The 20,380-nt window shown below is 34.7% G+C and overlaps 2 protein-coding genes across 2 annotated transcripts; one reads left to right on the top strand and one right to left on the bottom strand.

Annotated features, from left to right (window-relative positions):
- The first annotated feature begins 4,626 nt into the window (after positions 1-4,626).
- On the top strand, positions 4,627-10,188 carry LOC115977594 (enoyl-[acyl-carrier-protein] reductase [NADH], chloroplastic-like). The gene is made up of 13 exons (XM_031099532.1): positions 4,627-4,807; positions 5,300-5,613; positions 6,123-6,232; positions 6,341-6,396; positions 6,469-6,553; positions 6,639-6,686; positions 7,723-7,797; positions 7,873-7,984; positions 8,118-8,169; positions 8,262-8,313; positions 8,424-8,481; positions 9,433-9,531; positions 9,630-10,188. The coding sequence occupies exons 2-13, from the start codon at positions 5,337-5,339 to the stop codon at positions 9,782-9,784; spliced, it is 1,179 nt and encodes a 392-aa protein (XP_030955392.1). The 5' UTR covers positions 4,627-4,807; positions 5,300-5,336; the 3' UTR covers positions 9,785-10,188.
- Positions 10,189-13,904: 3,716 nt separating this feature from the next.
- Positions 13,905-17,678, bottom strand: LOC115977586 (non-structural maintenance of chromosomes element 4 homolog A). Its single transcript, XM_031099518.1, has 7 exons — positions 17,183-17,678; positions 17,016-17,096; positions 16,296-16,548; positions 16,080-16,170; positions 15,255-15,471; positions 15,054-15,145; positions 13,905-14,600 (listed from the first exon to the last, which is right to left on the bottom strand). The coding sequence occupies exons 1-7, from the start codon at positions 17,370-17,372 to the stop codon at positions 14,340-14,342; spliced, it is 1,185 nt and encodes a 394-aa protein (XP_030955378.1). The 5' UTR covers positions 17,373-17,678; the 3' UTR covers positions 13,905-14,339.
- Positions 17,679-20,380: the final 2,702 nt, after the last annotated feature.

Raw genomic sequence — 20,380 nt, 5'->3', positions numbered from 1 at the left:
ATCAGAGGAATTTATTGTATTCTTTCATTGTAAAGATTCATACAGAGAATTGTACTCACACACATATATACAAATCAAATACAAGTTGATTATTTGTTACACTATTTCGTGATCGTGTGATCTATCTTTTACGAAAATTGTGTGTACACCATTCACAAAACTTGTATGTATTTGTGTTGTGTTTTTTTTTTTTTTTTTTTTTTTTTTTATAGAGTTTCAACTTATGGTGTTTACTTTTGATAATTGGGTTTTTTATCATCAAAGCAAAACATCAATAAGTTTTTGGTGTATGCGAGGATTGAACCTTCGATCTCTTATTCAATTATAAAAAACTTTATCCATTATGCTAATTAGAACCCGATTTTATGTAGCGTTTGTTAGTCATGTCAAATATTATCACTGTTTATAATATAATTATTTTCATAAGTTTGAACACATACTAGTGCTTGACGTCATGAATCAAAGTCCAACAACTAAGTACAAGTAAAGCCATGTGTTTCCAAAAAAAAAAGTGCAAGTAAAGACATTATTTCAAGAGTGATACTAGGACTATAATTTTTGTCACAAATTACTCACGTAACAAGTTATGAACAGCTGAGTGGTGGTGGACTCCTCACTTTTAATTACTAGCGGTGAAACAGTGGACCCACTTTTACTCTACCGCTCCCGATTTTGCGTAAATTGGTACAAAAATTGTGGCAAAAGTCGTGTGATGGCATTTTCCTTATAGTAAAGTAGCAAACATTTTTCGATCTGCTTAGCTTTCGACATTTCCGAAGCGCCTCTCTTTAGTCTTTTAGCTCCCAGTCCCAACCAAACCAACATCGTTCACTTCTCTCTCATCGTTCTCTTCACCATTTTGCTCTCCGCATTGCTGCCTTCTCTCACACAAAGGTCAATATCTCTCTCTCTCTCTCTCTCTCTCTCTCTCTCTCTCTCTCTCTCTCTCTCTCTCTCTGTATGTATGTATGTATGTATGTTGTTATTGAAATTGTTAGATGTTTGAGGTTGAAGTCCCCACATTTTACTTGATCCCTGCTCGTGTGTTTCTGGGTTCTGCTTAAATTTTTTATTTTTTATTACTTATGGATTTATTTTTAGATTTTCCACTACAGTGTAAGTGTGTTTTGGGTTTTTTTTTTTTTGGCTGATTGATGGGTTTTGATTTTTGGGTTTCTTTTAGATTTTTCACTGCTGTGTACCAAACTATGAGTTATTGCTTTCATTAGCATGGTGTAATAAATCAGGATTTTGTGAACAATAGTTTCACTGATTTGAAGGAAATAGAAATTTAAAAGAAGGAAATTTGGGGGCAACATCCCCTCAACTCACTGTAGCAAAAAAAAAAAAAGAATGAAATTTAGATTAGCAATCATTGATTTTTAACCATAAATAATAAGAATTGTAATGAATAAAAAAGCTAAACTATTGCTTTTGTACCTAAAGTTTGCAATTTTGATTTTTGTTCCTACACTTTAATAAGCTCTTTCTTTTTGTTCCTAAACTATTGAGAACATTACACTTTTTGTTCTTAAACTTTAAAATGATCTTTTTTCATACTTAAAACTATTGGGAAAAAAAATCCTTTTTTTGGGTGCCTATTTTCACCACTAAACCATTACATGGTGATTCATATGTTCGTCCTTGTGTTTCTTAATCAAATGAACTATTTAAGTCATTGATATAAGGTGCATGACATTTAAATAATTCATATGATTAAAAGCACACGTGGATAGAAAATTGGAGTAATTTTCCTCCAAACTGGTTGGAAAGAAAATTCTGTCCATTGTTATCTTCTTGTGTAATTTTGGATTGTTGAGTAAAATGAGCTGTTTCTAGATTTTTATTTTTATTTGATGCAAGCCCTGGCAGAAGTTGGGCATGCAAGAACTGACTTTTTTTTTTTTACGCTTTGAAATTTAATGGAAGAGGAATACTGTACACTAATATATCTTATTAGAAGTATTAAGTTATAAATATATACATAGTCAGGGGCGGCCCTAGACATTTTTGGGCCTAAAGCGAGAATTAGAAATATATGTGTATGTGTATGTGTATGAGTGTGTATATGTATGTGTATGTGTATGTTTATATGTGTGTATGTGTATGTTTATATTTATATTTATGTGTATGTGTGTTTATATTTATGTTAATTTATATTTATGTATGTTTATATATGTGTGTATGTTTATGTATGTGTATGTGTATGAGTGTGTATATACGTGTGTATGTTTATGTATGTGTGTATGTTTATATATATTTATATTTATAAACATAAATATAAACATAAACACATATTTACATAAACATACATGAACACAAACACAAACACAAACACAAACAAACATACACAAAAACAAACAAACATAAACACACATACACATAAACACGCATAAACAAACATAAACAAAAACAAACAAATATAAACATACATACACATAAACACACACACATAAACATAAACATACATAGACATAAACACACATACAGACTGAAAAAAATTAAACCTTCATATAGACTAGAAAAAAATTGCAAATTAACACCAATCCTCAAACAATTTCGTTAGTTACTTTAGTGTGCTAAATCGAGTCTTTATGTGTCTTTATGTTTATATTTAAGTTTATGTGTGTGTATGTTTACGTTTATTTGAGTTTATACGTGTTTTTGTGTATGTGTATTTATGTTTATGTATATATATATTTATGTGTGTGTATATGTTTATGTGTATTTGTATGTGTATGTTTATGTATGTGTGTGTATGTGTGCTTATGTATGTGTATGTGTATGTATTTATGCGTGCTTATATTTATGTATGTTTATGTGTATGTGTATGTGTTTATGCGTGCTTATGTATGTATATAGGTATGTGTATGTGTATTTGTAGAGCTCTTTGTCTTTTTCAGATTCAGGTGTAATACCCTGATACAATTATAATTAATAGCTGAGATTAAAAGTTGAAAAAACAACTTTCAATCTCAACCATTAAATAAAATATATTAAAGGAGAGTTAAAAAGTTTTTTAAAAAAAAGAGTAAAAAATGTATAAAAAAATACCTGCGACAGTGCACCTAATCTCAGTTCGTCTTTCTTCTCTCACTATTTTTTTTTTCTTCTTTTTTATGCAGTGATTTGTTCTTCTTCCTTTTATTTTTCTTTATACGTCGCCTAGGCTGACAGGAGAATAGCGAGCGAAAGCCACGTCAAGAAAGGAAATCGAAAATTGTGCTGCCGAGCCAAAAACTATAAAAATCTCTTCCTCTCAACTTAGACGATCCATTTAGGTGAAATTATGACTCACGAGACTTCACCAGATTATGGTGTGTGATTTTTGTTTATTTATTTATTTGTTTGATTAATTTGGATATAAAATTAGTTCAACAAGATGATTCTTCTTCTAAAATATAATAACAAAACCAATATATGTTTTTTTAATGGTGGGTTCACTTTCAGTGTTTTCATTTTGTGATTTTGGTTGTTTTGTAGGTTTTGTGTTTTGATTTCGGTGGGTGTGATTTGATTTGTGATTTGGTGGGCTTCTGGGTTTTTGTTGCGATTTGATTTTGACTGGGTTTTGGCCGTGGTGGTGGTCGTGATTTGATTTTAGCTGGGTTTCAGTAGTGATGCATGATTAGAGGTGATGAGCTTAAAAAGCTTCGGCCATGGAGGTTTAGAAGGAGAGCTTGGTGATCAGCCATGGAGCACGGTGTGACGTGGGTTGAGGCAGAAAGAGGATGAGAGGGAAATAGGGGTGGCCTTAGACATTTTGGGTCCTAAGGTGAGAATTAAAAATTGGGCATTTTTTTATACTTATATGTTAATTAAATTAATGTTTATTTAATATTTTTATATTATATTTTTCATAATTATTTTCATTTTCTTCTAAATTATTTTGAAGTTCATTATCAAGATTTGTTGTGTTGCAAAATTGAACATTATCTTCTTCTAAATTATTTTGGTGAATTTTTTGTTCATTTGTGATATTTTCATCTAAATTTTGTGTTATATTTTGTTTATTATTAATAACAAATTTATCCATTGATCCTTTTTGAGACTCAATTAATTTTTCTTCTTTTTTTAAGTTTTTCATATCCAAATATATATTTTCTAGTAGACATTTCTAATCAAACAATATATTTATAAAGACTAAAATAAAAAAATAACTTTCAAATGTAGAGCAAATGAGAAATAGAACTTGATTTATATAAAAAGTATTGTTGTAGTTTCACTGAACAATAACAAGTTTTTAGCAATCTCAAGCTACATAAATTGAAAAAAAAAATAAGCATAAGCAAAACAAAAATTTAAGCACAGCCATAACACTGACACAAGACTTATTAATAAGGCCCACCCACCAAAAAAAAATAATAATAAAAAAAAATGAACAAACAAACAAACAAATCCTATCTATAACTAAAAAAAAAAAAAAAAATGCAGACTTTAAAAAATAATAATAATATAAAAAAAATAACAAAAAAATTAAAAAATTAAAAAATATAATAAAAAAAAAAACCCTGAAGGCCCAAACTTAACGCCCAGTCCAGGGAGGGTCCAGGCAGCCATAATGATGAACAAAGTTACAAAACCAGCCAGGGAGGGCCCAAACAAACAAAGTTATCTTAAGTTCTTAACAAATAAAAGCCCAAATATTTATAATTTTATACCTGATTCCTGAACCTCAGAACCTGATACGGTGGGGTGAGGTGAGCAGTTGAGACTTGAGAGAGGCGGAGAGCAGAGAATCAGAGAGAGGCTGAGGCGGTTCAGCTGGAGACTAGAGAGAGGCGGAGAGCAGAGACTAGAGAGAAAGGTAAAAATTTTAGGGTTTTGAGTGGATTTATTTGTTTTGATTTGTGATTGTTTTGTGGTTAATCTCTTAGATCGGATTTGTAGTTTATCTGGTTGATTTTTGGTCAATGATTTTGTTTAGAACCAATGTTTAATAGGATTTACCAAAATTTTTGTTTTTTTTGGTTAAAAGGATGTGCCAGATTATTTTTGTAATTCATTTGAAACTAAATCCTCTACTACCCGGTTGGTTCTTTTCTAAAATTTTGGGACTTGGGGGCCTTAGGCAATTGCCTAACTCGCCTAAGGGAAGGGCCGGCTCTGTACATAGTAATATAAAGAATTGTCCTTTTTTTTTTCAATTGGTAAATCACACACACATGCATGGCGGATCTTGAATCTACGGCCTCTCCCATTCTAGCTAGAGATCATTGACATTTTCTTTACGAGATCTACTATACATTTTTTATTTTTTTTTAATATATATTAATACAAGAGCCCTTGCTTCCAATAGATCTCTTTTCTCTAGTGTGAGATATCATTTACTGGAGATGGCAACAACGGCCGCTTCCAGCCTGCAAATTGCAACAGCAAGACCCTGCATTTCTTCTTCTCGCAGACTTTTCAAGGCAGGTGCTGCAATTCTTGGTGGCAATTCCAAGGCAGTATCACGGAATAAGCTTACAAGTGCATGCCATATATCATCCGTACAACCTTTCCAGCGGAGTTTTACATCATCGTCTATTAAATTTGATAAGGTTGTTACAAAAGCAATGTCTGAAGCTACTGAAAACAAGCCTATCTCAGGGTTGCCAATTGATTTGAGAGGTCAGTTTTCTTTTGCTTTTCTTTTTGTGCGTATGCAATTCCTTCTAAGAGTTTCAAAGTTCTTGTGTTTATGGTGCTCTTGCTGTCCTTCTATTTCTTATTATGGGATAGCTTGTAACAGTTATGATTTGTCTTATAATTTTCATTGACCTATCAATTTGTGGCCTGTGATTGTTCAAAATTGTTGGTGGAAACTGTCACATTTAAAGGAACAACCTCTGTAACATCTTTGTTTCTCAATGTCCACTTTTTCTTGGCTGTATTTCCTTGTGAAAGCTGGTCTTGTATCTGTAGCCAATATATTACTCTAAAGACAGCACTTTACCAAACCTCTTTTGATTGCTAATTTTGTGGTGATATCGTCTTTCAACTTCTGCAATAATTCTCCTGGAATTGTTACCTTTAGCGAATCTGCTAAGTTGATACTTACAACAAGTATCCCTATTTAAAAAAATTAAAAAAAAAAAAAAAATACCACTAAAAACTAAAACGAGTTGCACTATGTGTAGGTAAGAGGGCATTTATTGCTGGTGTTGCTGATGACAACGGATATGGTTGGGCAATAGCTAAATCCCTCGCTGCTGCAGGGGCTGAGATTCTCTTAGGCACATGGGTGCCTGTAAGTAAATCATCCTAATCTTTAGGGTCATGCATTTGAGATTTCCTATAATAGAATTCCCAAGACTCATGAAATGGATAACTGCTAACCAGGAAGCTACTCTTGTAGGCTTTGAACATTTTTGAATCCAGCCTGCGACGTGGAAAATTTGACGAATCACGTGTGTAAGTTTTTACTTAGGGAAACTGGGTATTACTTGTAAGTGGCCGGTACTAACAAAAAGTTTGATGTTTCAGGTTGCCAGATGGCTCTTTAATGGAGATTACTAAAGTATATCCTTTGGATGCAGTCTTTGACAACCTTGAGGATGTACCTGAAGATGTAATGGAGAGATTTATAGTCTTACAAAGTATAAAATGGGTCATATCTGTTCTTGATTAACATATGCTGTTGTTAATTCTTGCAGATAAAAGCAAATAAACGCTATGCAGGATCCAGTAATTGGACTGTTCAGGTATTACATCATATTATTCCACTTTTGCTATTTCTGTTTGAATTTTCTGTTGAGGAACATTTAGAGCCTAAATTGGAGTTTGAGAAAAGGTTTGAAGTCATTTATTGACAGCCTACTTGAATTTGAATGAGATATTAATGCCAAAATTCACATCAGACATGGCACTTTTCATACAGTCTGCACTTGAACAAAAACAAACCTAGATGTAGGGCCAATGACATTTTTAAACAGAAATCCAAGATACAAGCAGCACCACGTTAGGCTTGTCTTTTATCTTTCTTAATTTTTTTTACCTTGCTTCTTAAGACACATGATTCATGTGAGTAATTGAATTTTTGGGTTGGTCTGCTAAAGTTAGACATTAATTTTAATTTTGTTTTGTAACTTTAAGGTGTCATGTTTCAAGCTCTAGATTCTTGAACAAGCTACACAAGTTTCTGGGTTACTTACTAACAGAGAAGGGATAGTCAATGCTTTAAAATTTTGTAAAACTGCATATGTAAGCTGACATATATGAGGGGTGGGTTTCGTGCCCCCATAATTTGGTAGTACTATGGTCTTCTCAAATGTAAAGGTTTATAAGAGGTGGCAAAGCCTGCTATATTGTTCATCTTAGTTGACTAGTGTGCATTCCGTACCTATTACATGTGACTTGTATCTAATCTGAAGACTAAACTGTTAGCTGTAATCTGTAATCTGTTCTCTTTCTGTCATGTCACTATTTGAGTTTGCAATCAGTTCATTTGTTAGAAGGGTTTTCCTTTTGTTTTTGTGCTTGCCTTGCCAAGCCTAGGAATTATAAAAACTTTGTTGTCACTTATCATACAGCTATGCATTGACCAGAAGATTAAGCCAATATGTAATTTGATTTATTTAAAGCTTTTATTAACCTTCAGTTGCTAGAGGCATTTTTCTTCTTACTGGTTTTGAGATTTCATTAAAACATTGACCTATATGCTAAGACATGCAGACCCACCAACATTATCAAATATGACATGCTCTCTAATGTTCTACTCGTTTTTAAATTGCCTTGCAGGAAGTTGCTGAATCTGTGAAGAATGATTTTGGCAGCATCGACATTCTTGTTCACTCACTTGCAAATGGGCCAGAGGTACTTTTTTTTTAAATTGTGGAATATCTATGTGTCATTAATCTTAAAGTTAACAAGCAATCACCTCTTTAATAGGTCACTAAACCTCTGTTGGAGACATCCAGGAATGGATATCTTGCAGCTATATCTGCATCAAGTTACTCCTATGTTTCTTTACTCAAACATTTCATTCCAATAATGAATCCAGGCAATCTCCTATGCTCAATTATCCAAAATACTTTATTTTCTTCTTGTCCTTGGTTCTTTGCTTTTTTCATTGTACTAGATTTACTGCATCAAGGCAAATGTGGAACTCAGATATATGGCTGTTGTTGTTACAGGTGGTTCTTCAATTTCTCTTACATACATTGCTTCTGAAAGGATAATTCCTGGGTATGTATGTCATGCACTGTTTGCTTCGCTGTTCAGTTTAAAGAGTTGTCATTTATCATTGGGTGATGGAGCTCTTGATATATTTTACTCAGGTATGGTGGAGGTATGAGTTCAGCAAAGGCTGCTCTGGAGAGTGACACACGAGTAAGTTTGCATTTCTTTCTACCTATCCATTTCTTGTTATTAGCACCACATTTTTTTAACCTCATTTTGATATGTTTTTGGCCTATATTTTCATATGTTGATTCATTCAGGTGCTTGCTTTTGAAGCGGGTAGAAAACACAAAGTCAGAGTCAACACAATATCTGCAGGTAACTTGGCCCTTTCTTTTTTTAAAATTCAATTTAAAGTGTTTCCTATCTCAGATTTTATGCATCTATGTCATGGTCCACAAGAATTGTTTTAAATCATAGCTATTGTTGCCAATGCTCAACATGTGTCTTAATGCTACTTTTCTTAGAGATAAGGTTTTGTTGGGTTTTCAAAAATATCTTTGATACTTTAATCCTAGTGATAGTGTTTTTGTGTGTGTGTGTGTGTTAGGATGTACTTATTAGAATCTATATGCTTTCTATATGCGGATTGGTTGGTAATTCTTGAAACCACTAGCCTTGCCTCAACCCATTTACCCATCTTGCTCCATCTTAAACGAGCCTCATTGCCCTAGCCAGAGGCGGTTTGGTCGGTTCATTTTCTTCTTCAAATCCTGATCTTTAGGGATAAGGATCCTAGTTTGTAGGGGTAATTCTACTATAGAGTTCCTATATTCCTATCTGCCCAGTTTAAAATGAGTGGATATGATTTCTAAAAAATAAATAAATACAATCATCATTTTGGAATCTACTTAAATTATTGACGATGTGTCCAAATTCAACCCACTAATTTCAAAATGAATGGATAGAATTTTAGGTACTCTATGGTGGAGTTTCCTAAAAAGTCTAGAGTATCTTAATCAGATCTTAAGCTCCTGAATTTCATGAAAGCTTGCTTTTACAATGACCGGCTTTAACTAACAATGACTTAATAATTCTCAGCTCAGCTAACATAATCCAACTAAATTGATTTTTGAGGCCTTAATAGTTCTATACATTGTATATCTGTTCCCACTTTCAGGATTTTTATTGTTTTAAATCTTGGGTCCAGGGTCTGTTTGACCTCTTTGGATCTTGATTGATACTTAGGCTTCATAAAGATGTCAAGTAGTTGCTGGTATCACCACTGCCTCAGTTTTCCTGGTTGATTGAAGTATCTTTGATCCTCAGGTCCACTAAGGAGCCGTGCTGCAAAAGCAATTGGATTTATTGACATGATGATTGACTATTCAATAGTCAATGCACCTTTGCAAAAAGAACTATCCGCAGGTGACTTTCCATATTTTTCTGTCCTTCAATTTTACCTGCTTTATTCCAATTTCCACTATTTTATCACATTTTACTGAGTTCATAAGCTGATTAAACAGATGAAGTGGGGAACACAGCTGCCTTTCTAGCATCACCTTTGGCTTCTGCCATCACCGGTGCTGTTATATATGTTGACAATGGCCTGAACGCAATGGGTGTCGGAGTTGACAGTCCAATATTCAAGGATCTTGACATTCCAACAGATAAGCACTAGGACAACCACAAATTGGTTTATAGTAAGCCAGACTCCGAACTTCAAGTTTATCTTTAATTCTGCTAGTTTTCTGCTCCTTTTTTTCCCGATCGGCTTCAACCTAGGATGGTTTGGCTAGTGGCCCCATTTTGTTGTGAGAATTTTTCTTTGCCTTTCTTAGGGACTACGATATTTTCTTGGGGGCAGGTGTTGCAAAGGCCCCATGTGGAAGTCTTGGACCTTTGAAACACTAATAAGATTCATGTTTCTTAGACTCTTCAATTTTTCTTTTTTAATTAATAAGTAAAGTGTTGAACCTACGTCTATAAGCTCCATTCCATTCTGTAGGAGAAGAGGTGTCATTTGAACTTGAAGTCAATTGTACTGTTCCTTTTTCAAAAAGAAATAATGCCTTTTTATGGTTATGTTTTGTTAAGTCACACACAAGGCATCAAGTTTTTTTTTTTTTGAAATTAATTCAATGGCATCAAGTATTTGAGAGTAATTGATTAGCATATTAATTTTTAAGTCATGCTCGCACATGAATTCATGATACCAATACTGTTAAAAATTTGCTACTTATTAAAAACAGTCAAATCCAATTTTGTCCTGCTACACTTAAATCAATTTGGTAACGAAAATTCAAGCCAACCACAATTGATTTGTGTGTAATTGGATAGAGCCATAGGAGCAATTGGATACATTGGTATGATCCGTACTCATTGGATAACTAGTTCAACGTTCTGGGGATCATATATAAATATATAGGAGCAAGCACTTCAGCTTGGAATTTAATTATCAATAATAATTACTACAAATTTAGTATAGAATCTATAGATCCACAATACTGTCAAAGAGCCATTCTTAAGTCCAAAAGTCTAATGATACAAAATCTTATAACTTTGTTTACAGTTATTTGAAATGACATCAGTAGAGCATTCATATTAGGAATGATAGAATCGCACTGTAGTTCAATTGTAAAACAAAATATAATATTTTATTCTAAATATCAGCTTTCTCTTTCATTCACACGATGCAGTTAGGAATGGCAACGGGTCGGGTTCGGGCCGGGTTTTTTCATACCCGGACCCGACCCGTGGGGCAAGACCCGTGGCCCGGACCCGGCCCGTTTAGGGTACCGGGTTTTTTCCCGGGGCCCGGACCCGCCCCAGCCGGGCCCCGTTTAGGGATTGGGCCCAATGCCAACCAAAAAAAAAAAAAAATTAGCCCAAATTTATTTTTGCCTACGTTCAAGCCTGCATATTCCAATTCAAGCCTAGATAACATGGCCCAAATGCCAAATCAGTCCAATACATATATCAATAGTGAAATTGCAAAGCTTCTAACTTGGTTCTGGACCACTTGAGAAGCTATTCTATAGTGTTCGCGAATTAGTCTTCCCGGTTCTCCTGTTAATTGAAAATAAATTTCAAACAGAGTTAATTTATGATTAACATTAAATTTTAAAAAAAAAGTTAAAATATTCTCTCTCACAGAATACAACAGCTCAATATTTGTTACCTAGAGGACAAATTGTAGGAATTTGCAAGAGAAATGTTTAAACACCATTTATTGTTCAAAACTATCAAAATATAGAACCATTCATTTAAGTAAAAGGAAATACATACGAAATCATTTTCGAACCTTAAAACTAACCCACAGCTAAAAAATTGAAAACCTCCAAACCCACAACAAATTCAATGAACCACCACATAATCAAAACCTCCAAACAAATTTTAATGAAACACTGGAAAAAAAATATTCCAAAATTGTAAAACAAAAACTAGCCAAGAGCATGATTCAAATTCAAAAAATAGTACAAAAATATAACCCATAAAAATTCAGCAAATTCCATCATACAAAAAATCACCAACCAAATCATTAGAGATATTTAAAAAACAACTTTTAGCAAACCAAAAACAGAACTTTTTATTGAGAGAACCAAACAGAACTTAAGGAATCAAACAATTCTATTTCTACCCAAAAAAAAAAAAAAAAATTAGAAACAAAAAAAGAGAAAAGCATACAAAGAAAGAAACTTAGGAGTAAAACTGGAATCAGAAGTTGAGAATTCATTTTCGTTTTTGATTACATTTTTCTAACCAATCAAATCCAAAATTTAGAAACAAACAAAAATAAAAAGAAGAAGTAAAACTTATAGGTGTGGTGGCTGCCGATGTGGCGGAATGAGGCGTCACGGTGGAGGGTGTCTCTTTCTCTATTCGGAGTGAGGGTGAGGAGGCGAGGGAGGCGTGACTGAGGGAGTGAGGGAGTGTCGGACTGGCTAACTGCGTGAGCTGAGGGAGAGGGACTGCCGGACTGAGGTGAGGAGTGAGGACTGATGGAGCATGAGTGTCGGCTGCTGAAGAGTGAAGAAATGAGGGATTAGGGTTAGAATATAGGAATATATATATACAGGGTATTTTTGTAATTTTAGGTGCCGGGTTTTTAACCGGGCCGGGTTTCGGGTCGGGTCTCGGATTTTTTTATAAAACCCGAACCCAACCCGGACCCGCTTCGGGTTTTTTTTTTTAAAAACCCATACCCGACCCTATTCCTAATCGGACCGGGTAAAATCCGGCCCATTAGGGTCGGGCCGGGCCGGATACCCGCGGGTCGGGCAAAAATTGCCATCCCTAGATGCAGTCTCTCATCTCTCTCTCCATTACTAAGCTTCACCAAGCCTCTCTCTTCTCTCTCAAATTCACACGATCTCTCATCTCTCTCTCACCATCGCTAAGCTTCACCAAGCCGATTTACTCATCTCATAAACCCAACACTCTAGATAGCTCTACTCATTTAACTCTTCACTCTATCATTCTCTTCAAACCAAGATTCTCAAGGGTTTTTGGGTTCGGGTTAAGATTTTGTTTGGAAAATCTCAAAACGAAGTTCCATCGATGATGGGTTTGGATAGGTGGGTCAGGTGATGGGTTTGGAGTTGTGGGTCAGGTGATGGGTTTGGAGAGGTGGATCAGTGTATCATGGGTCAGGTGGTGGCGTGGGTTTGGATCGGAGCTGGGTTTTGGATTTTGGATTTGGGATCAACGTGGATCAGTGGAGATCAGAGATCGTAGTGATTTTTTTTGGCTTGGTTTGGTGGTAGCCCTGATGGTGGGGTTTTGGCTTGGTTTGAACTAATGCTTTGATAGGGTTTTTTTTTTTTTTTTTAATGTGGTTTTGGTTTTGGTTTGATGGTTCGGTGGGTGGTGCTAGGATATATGAGAGTAACTGTGTTGGTGGTGGCGTTAGGGGTGACTGTATGTTGAACTATTTTGGTTTTATCTATTGTGGCCGGTGCTAGAGGTTGAGGGAGAAATAGGAAAAAAAGGAATAAAAAAGAATATTTAAATGAAATAGAAAAAAAATAGAGTTTTGGAATGTTGAGTGTATTGTAAAATGGTATTGTATAATTGATAAAATAGCTTTTTGAGATGGTAAAATAGGATAAGATGCAATTTTCGAATGTGAATGCTTTTAAAATGTACAATAAAAATAGTATCAACTACGAGACCATCTAAAAATTATTATACACCAATCACATCAAATCACCTCAACAAGTAAAGTTTGTCACTAGTATGCCTCTGCCTCTTACTCTCTCCGATCTCCTCTCAACTCTCAAATATGAAATACCTCCTCTTAGTTCTCTCTCATCCTAACACAATCACTCACATAGTTTTCCTCTCATCTCTTTCTCATTTCATCCATTCACACAAAATCACCTTCTCTCTTTCTCTTAAGAATTTCCCTCATATTCTCTCTCTCCTTTGAGCTCTCTCTCACATAGAACCACAACCTCCACATCTCTATTCCTCACCAGATCACCAATTCCTCTTTGAAACTAACATTCAAGGCAACAACAATGGCAATAGCATACTTGGCAACGGTGATGATTTGGGTTTGAGTTTTCATTGAAGGTTTGATTTTGGGTTTTCCATTGATAGGTTTGTGTTGATTTTTAATTTAATTTTCCATTGATTTTGGATTTGGTTTTCCTTTGATTTTGGGTTGATTTTGTGATTTGATTATCATGTAATATAATGGGTTGTGATGGTGGTTGGGCAGTGTGGGTGGATTTGTAGAAAAGTTCTCTATTGTTTGGACAAAAAAAAGAAAGAGTGATAGAGAAAGAAGAGAGAGATGACAGGAAGAGAGACGAGAAAATTAATAAAATATTAGATACAAAACTACAGTAACCATGTATATATACACGGTTATCATAAAAACTATGTAAATTTACATAATTTTAGCCTAACTTACACTGAATATATCCCCCCAAAAACAGTGGCATAGTTGAACCAACCCAAAAGAGACAAAAAAGGTACCACAATGTTGAAGGTACCTAGCGAAATACATGGAATCTAACTACCAAGAGAGAGAAAAGGTACCGCAATGTTGAAGGTACCTAGCGAAATAGTTGGAATCTAGCTACGCAACAAGAAAAGCTAATGAACATACCTATAATATACACTGTAGGACACAATAAATATGCAGCAAGCAACTGGACAAAAAGAGGGAAACCTCTGCATGTTGCTATTGTTTTTGGGGATAAATCCACAAATTTCTACTAATGCCTTCAATTAAGCTTACGTTTACACCTACGACTTGCATTGGCCCTTGTGGGATCACTATCATTATCACTATCAGATGATTCTTGTTGAATGGATTGTTCCTGCACAACCAGGCCACGGTTCCTGGACAGTTTCCTAATTGGTGTTGTGGGCAATGTTGCTTGGGAACTATTCACTGCTGGCTCTGCCTGGGTAGCAGCTAATGAGTTTGAGCCGTTCCTGTGTGGCATCAGCTCCTCTTCATTTGGCATAACATCCATCATTAACTGCAAAAATGCAATCAGAAGTTGTTTATCAAGGTAAAAAAATCAAACAAATTAAAAAGATACCTGACATAAAACCATTTATGCTATCTAGAGAGACATGCACTAACAGAACCTCACAAAAACCATACTTCTGGCTTTGCAGGCAAAAAGAACTACTTTTTTTTAAGTTCCAAATTGCAGGGTAAAAGTAAATTTACTGTTCCTTGTAGCTTAACTTCACACTAATTCTGAAAGTTCGGTTAAACAAACAAACAAAAATTATACAATACAGATTCAATGCAACTGATCATTACATAGTTTTAGCAACCTATTGCCACTAGACAGATACCATGTGCCCATGAAGAGGATAAGTGAACTCAGGCTTCATGAGTGACTCAAATACAAGGCACACACAAAAATGTCATTCATGAAAGCAGAAGAGATAACTTAAGCACTTGAGGCACACAAATATACCTTCCAATCCTTGAAATCGAATCTGAACACAAAGTGACCATAAGCAACCTCGCCTGACATAACAGAGTTGGCAGCAGGAGCATTCCTTGGTGCTGAGAAGGAACAAGTAACAAATAAGCCAACAGAACAGAAGCCAGAAGGCTTAAGACATGTCAGTGGAAGCAGAAATTCTGTTTATATTTTTTGACCAAATGCACTTACAAACATGATGAGAGCCATTTTCATCAACATTTATTTCAGCTCGCCCGTCCTTAACTAGGAATGACAGAGCAAATAAATTCTCCACGGTCTGTGCAAAGGACTTTCTATTCAATATCAAACTCTCAAGTCTAACACGCTTCATCCTCCTTAATATCCCAAACATTGTTGCCATATTCTTGTCAGTATCTGTTTTTTCTTCTTCCCCAGCACCATCTAGCTGTGACACACATGATAGATCCAGGTTAATGCTCACATTGCTAAAGCAAGGTAGAAGTATCAATTTAATAATTCAAGAAAAGAAAAGAAAAATTACATCAAAGTTGCTCTTGGATCATAAACCTTGGCATTATCATGAAAGACCAGACCACAGATACACAACAGAGAACATTTTAAAAATAGGACCAAAAAAGTGGCTTGTGTGAAGTGTGAACAAGCTTTAAGAAAATCCCATCAAAAGAATTTGCAGTAACAAGAAAGCTAAGAAACATAAAATCTAAAATCAAATCATTCAACAACATACTTCTAGTTTTAACCTTTCTTCTAAAATAGGAAAAAATATATATATGGATTTAAAACCTTTATTTTTTCCAGATCTAGCAGGGAAAGCACCTTTTAACAACATGAATTCAAGCATAACAACCTTAAAGCCACAATCAATATAACTTTTATACTTGTTAACAAAGCAGCATTTGATCAACCTGCTGTTTATAAAACCTCTTATCTACAATCCTAACTACCCATATCCTCTATCCTTACACGCAAAGCACATAGCAAAGTTAGTCCCAATTACATAAACAGCAAAGCTGGGACAGAAAGCAATGTCACCTCTTCGGGATGAGCACTTTCAGTTGGCTTTGTGCGTCTTCTCTGAACCACAGTCTTTCGAGGCTTCAACTCGGTATTCATAGGTCCAAGCCTGAAGAAATTGACAAAAGTAAAATGGGTGACAAAACCATTAGTCAGCACACGTTAAGACAACAAGAAATGCATACGGTTTTGAGCAGCAAGCACATTAAGATAAAAGGTAAAAAATAAACTCACATGGTGCAACATCCATGAGCCTTACTGAAAATTGGTGCAACAGCAAGACCAATATCTTTCCAACAGACCATAATCCGAGCATCCCCTTGGGTGGCAACCCCCCTACTGGGTCCCCCATATTGTTTAAGCAAACAGCTAACGAATTCTGCAGGCGTGATACCCTCATTGGAATGGGATTTCACGGAGCTCGCCAAGGTATTAGCAATGTCCAAGAGGGCCTCTGCATCAGCAACTTGCTCCCTTGGCTTCTGAACTGGAAACCCAATTTAGGTAAACACAAAATTCAGATACCCACTTTCATAAAAGCAAATCAGGAAAATTCAAATAAGGACATGTAGCAAACCCTAGCTTTTTCAAATTATACAAACTCCTTTAGGATAAACTACCACTTATCCCAAAAGATCAAGCAATTAAAAAAATTGCGAATTTAATCATTTAACCATTATTCTAACACTCATCACGAACCTAAATACAAAAAAAATTGTACCTAAGCAATCCCAATACAACTTTTAATTCCTATTTATTTGTTACTGAAATGCCCATAGACGAATTTTTATCTAATTTTATACGGAGCTATAAAAATATTGATTACATAATTCTTTCCACTGCATTTATCAGAAGGTTACTCAAATTTTTTTTTTTTAAATTATGAAAACTCATTTTCCTTACTTTTTCAATTTTCTCAGCAACCAAACAAAATTTAAGATGAAAAAAAAATACCCAATTCATGCAATCTCTCCACTTCACCAATGATAACGCTGAACTTTTCCGATTCTGCCTTCGTTAAATCGTCTCTTTCATCTGCAACAACCAAATTACATAAATCAAATAAAATTCTTTTTTATTTAATAAAAAAAATAAAAGGGAAAAAATCATTTACTCCGTACCTTTAATCATATTCATGACGGCGAGGTACTTAGACCGGAGAACCCGCCGATCCAAGCGACTCTCCCGGGTCGACTCATCGTCACCCGCCGCGTCAACTCGGTCTTCGCCGCCGCCGCCACTCGCCTTCTCGCGCTTCACGGCCCTTAACGCTTCTTCGTTGTCAACAACTCTGCTTCTTGTCTTCCGCATAGTCTCAAACTTTTAAAGAGAGAGAGAGAAATTAAATTGCAATTGGTAATTAGGGTTTTGAATTTGAAAGAGAATAAAAAATGAGTGAGGACTGAGGAGAGGAAGTGGAATTTTAAAATCTTGCTTAAAACAGTGGGGTTTTTATGGCAAGGCCTTATTAGGTTGTGTTTTTTTTTTTTTTTTTTCGTACTACTTCTGTGACTGACACAGTTCGTGTGGTTTTTTAAAAGATTTGGGATTTGAAATTCGGTTTTTTTTAAAGGGAGGTCGTATTTCCCGCTGATGTGAAAATTTAGCGTGTTTTGAAAGTTTTGGCTGTGGCGGTGTGGCTTGGCCTGAACGCCTGGGTAAGAATTATCAAATATTTGTAGAATGGGCTGGACCAATTTTGAACGTTGAGGACAAGCCTCGGCTGGGCCTAACAACATATATATATATATATATATATTTTTTTTTTTCTTGAGAAACAGCCTAACAACATATATACCAACTCATTCTTTGAGGGGTTTCAATTGCAAGGTGGGATGGAATTTAGAATACGGTGTTAAAAATTGGAACGGTCGAAGAATTGAAATTGGGTCCAGTATTTGGTCTTTTCTAGTTAAACCACCGGTTTTTGGTCCAATTTGGTTTTAAAACCATTTATTTAGAGAGTTGAAGAAAAATTAATGATGTGTATACAACATTTTCACAATAAAACCTAAGAAGTAAGTTGTTACTGCATCTAATCTACAAAAGAGTTGAAGCAAAATGATTATGCGATAAATACAAACAATAGAGTATTTTTAAAGGCATAAGACATTGTTTTGTACAAGAGTTGTCTGAAGAGTAGGGGATTTTAAATCAATACATATATGGGACATAGGTCCCATAGGTGGTTACTGGATAATTTTAATAGCGATGAGTTAATCACAATATCCACAATGAATGAATTTATAAGTGTAGAGAAACGATGTTGGGAGATGACATGTTGGATGAACCTCCCTCATGAAGCTTTTTTTTTTTTGGGTGAGAATCAACCTCCCTCATGAAGCTAAGTACGTTAATTGAATTTCTCTTAGTGCAAATGTGGCTAATGATGTTCTTATGTGTCCTCAAAACCTAAATGGCATCTATTTCATTCAAAGTGTATATCATGTGCTAATGGATGAATTACAATCCACAACAAATGTTCCCACTTGTTCAACATATTTGATGTAGGGCGCAATTTACTATTTTATTATAGTAATTTATTATTTTTTGTATTTTTTGTTATTTTAGGTTTAGGACATTTATTTCCTTGTTTTTAGCTGTTTTTAATGATTTTTAGGTCAAATTTGGTTCCTAATATAGTTAGGTATTAATTATGAATTATTTTAAAATATATTTTATTCTTTGTTAAGTTTTATGGAGCCCTTAAATAGACCTCCAAATTTGTAAACATTTTTCCAGTATTATTGATATTAATAAAAATTCAGACTTTTGTTTATTGTTTTTCTGGTGGGTTCTATACCCTTTTCTCTTTGTGAATTCAAGGACCTAGTGGCGGAGCCACTTGAGGACTGAGGGGGGCCATGGCCTCCCTAAAATTTTTTAAAAAAATTAAAAAAAAATTTTTTGAAATATCCTAAATAATTTGAATTTTTTTTAAATAACCTTATCATTTTGGCCCCCCATACTTGATAATATATATATATATATATATTTAAGAAAGTTTAAAAATAAACATAATTATAATTTAAATAAAATACAATCCATAAATTCATATGTCAACAAATTACAATAATTAAACATTTAGCATCTTTCAAATGAATATATAGGTATTTTAACAATCACCTCAACAAATAAAAGGGAAAAAAATTCTAATTTTCATCCCAACACATCTAGGGCATACTTGTACAATACCACAGCACTAGAAAAATTGAAAAAGTCAGAAGTTTTGTTGATGTGCCGCACCACCAAGTCCCCCAGACAGTCGCAGAAACATTTTGCCTTACACAAGTCACTCTATCTCTCTCTCTCTTGTTATCCTTGTATCCATTGGCGACTTTCGTAGGCCCCCTCATCTCCTGATTGTGTAGTGCTCTGTGCCCTTATATGACTGGCTGACCCCTTGTTTTTAACTCTTTCCCAGGTACTTTGCATTTGCTTTCTTTTGATTTTTTACTTTACTTTTTATTGGATTTATTTTTTATATTCCTTATAATATATTATTTATTATTATAATAATCAATATATTATGTACCGAATGGCATTATAAATTATAAATGTACTTGTGGGGACCTAAGGATTGAGGAAGGATACAACAAGCTGTAACTATCATAATAAAAGCATTCTAAGCTCGAGGATAGAAGGAGAAAGGACAAAATACTTCTTGGAAATCTGAATGGAGAGGATGGTGTTCAAAGAGAGAGTCAAGGTAGGTGAAGGAAGTTTCCAGTGAAAGCTTACCTACTGCCTTCACATTAAATGATTGGCAACAGTTTTATCAACTGCATTGATGAAGGAGTGACCTGAACAGTATAATTCATAGCTAAGCAGCTCCTTCTACCACCTTCAACAGAAATTTAAAGGGACAAGTGTCCTAAGGAGAGTCTAGAGGTTTGTAGATGGAGGGTTATGATGCAATAAGTTTAGGAGTATATAAAGAAAGAGGACTTCCAGATGAAAAGGGGGAGAAAAAATAAAAGAAAGAAGAGATTAGAACAAGAACAATGATAGAGAAAAAGAGAGAGAACAGTGTATATCCTTGGATAAGAATATCGTCCTCAGGCGAGCTTGTAAAGAACCTTCTATATACTTAATTTTTGACTTTCGCTTATTCCTTCTCTGTCTGAATCCTCGAGCTATGCCCAACTTGATTTATCCCACTCTCTTTACAAATATCTATTGATTTGGGCTTGACCGGGTAGTACCAATTTCACTATTCTAAGTGGGTTTGGGTTGCCTGATTTTCGTGTCCTTACAGTACTTATAAATTATAAATGTACTTGATTCGTTGATTAAAATATACAGTATATGCTACTATA

Source organism: Quercus lobata, chromosome 1 (genome assembly GCF_001633185.2).
Source record: "Quercus lobata isolate SW786 chromosome 1, ValleyOak3.0 Primary Assembly, whole genome shotgun sequence".
NCBI lineage: Eukaryota > Viridiplantae > Streptophyta > Magnoliopsida > Fagales > Fagaceae > Quercus > Quercus lobata.
The sequence above is the reverse complement of the archived record's forward strand: the minus strand, read 5'-3'. Positions and strand labels throughout refer to the sequence as shown.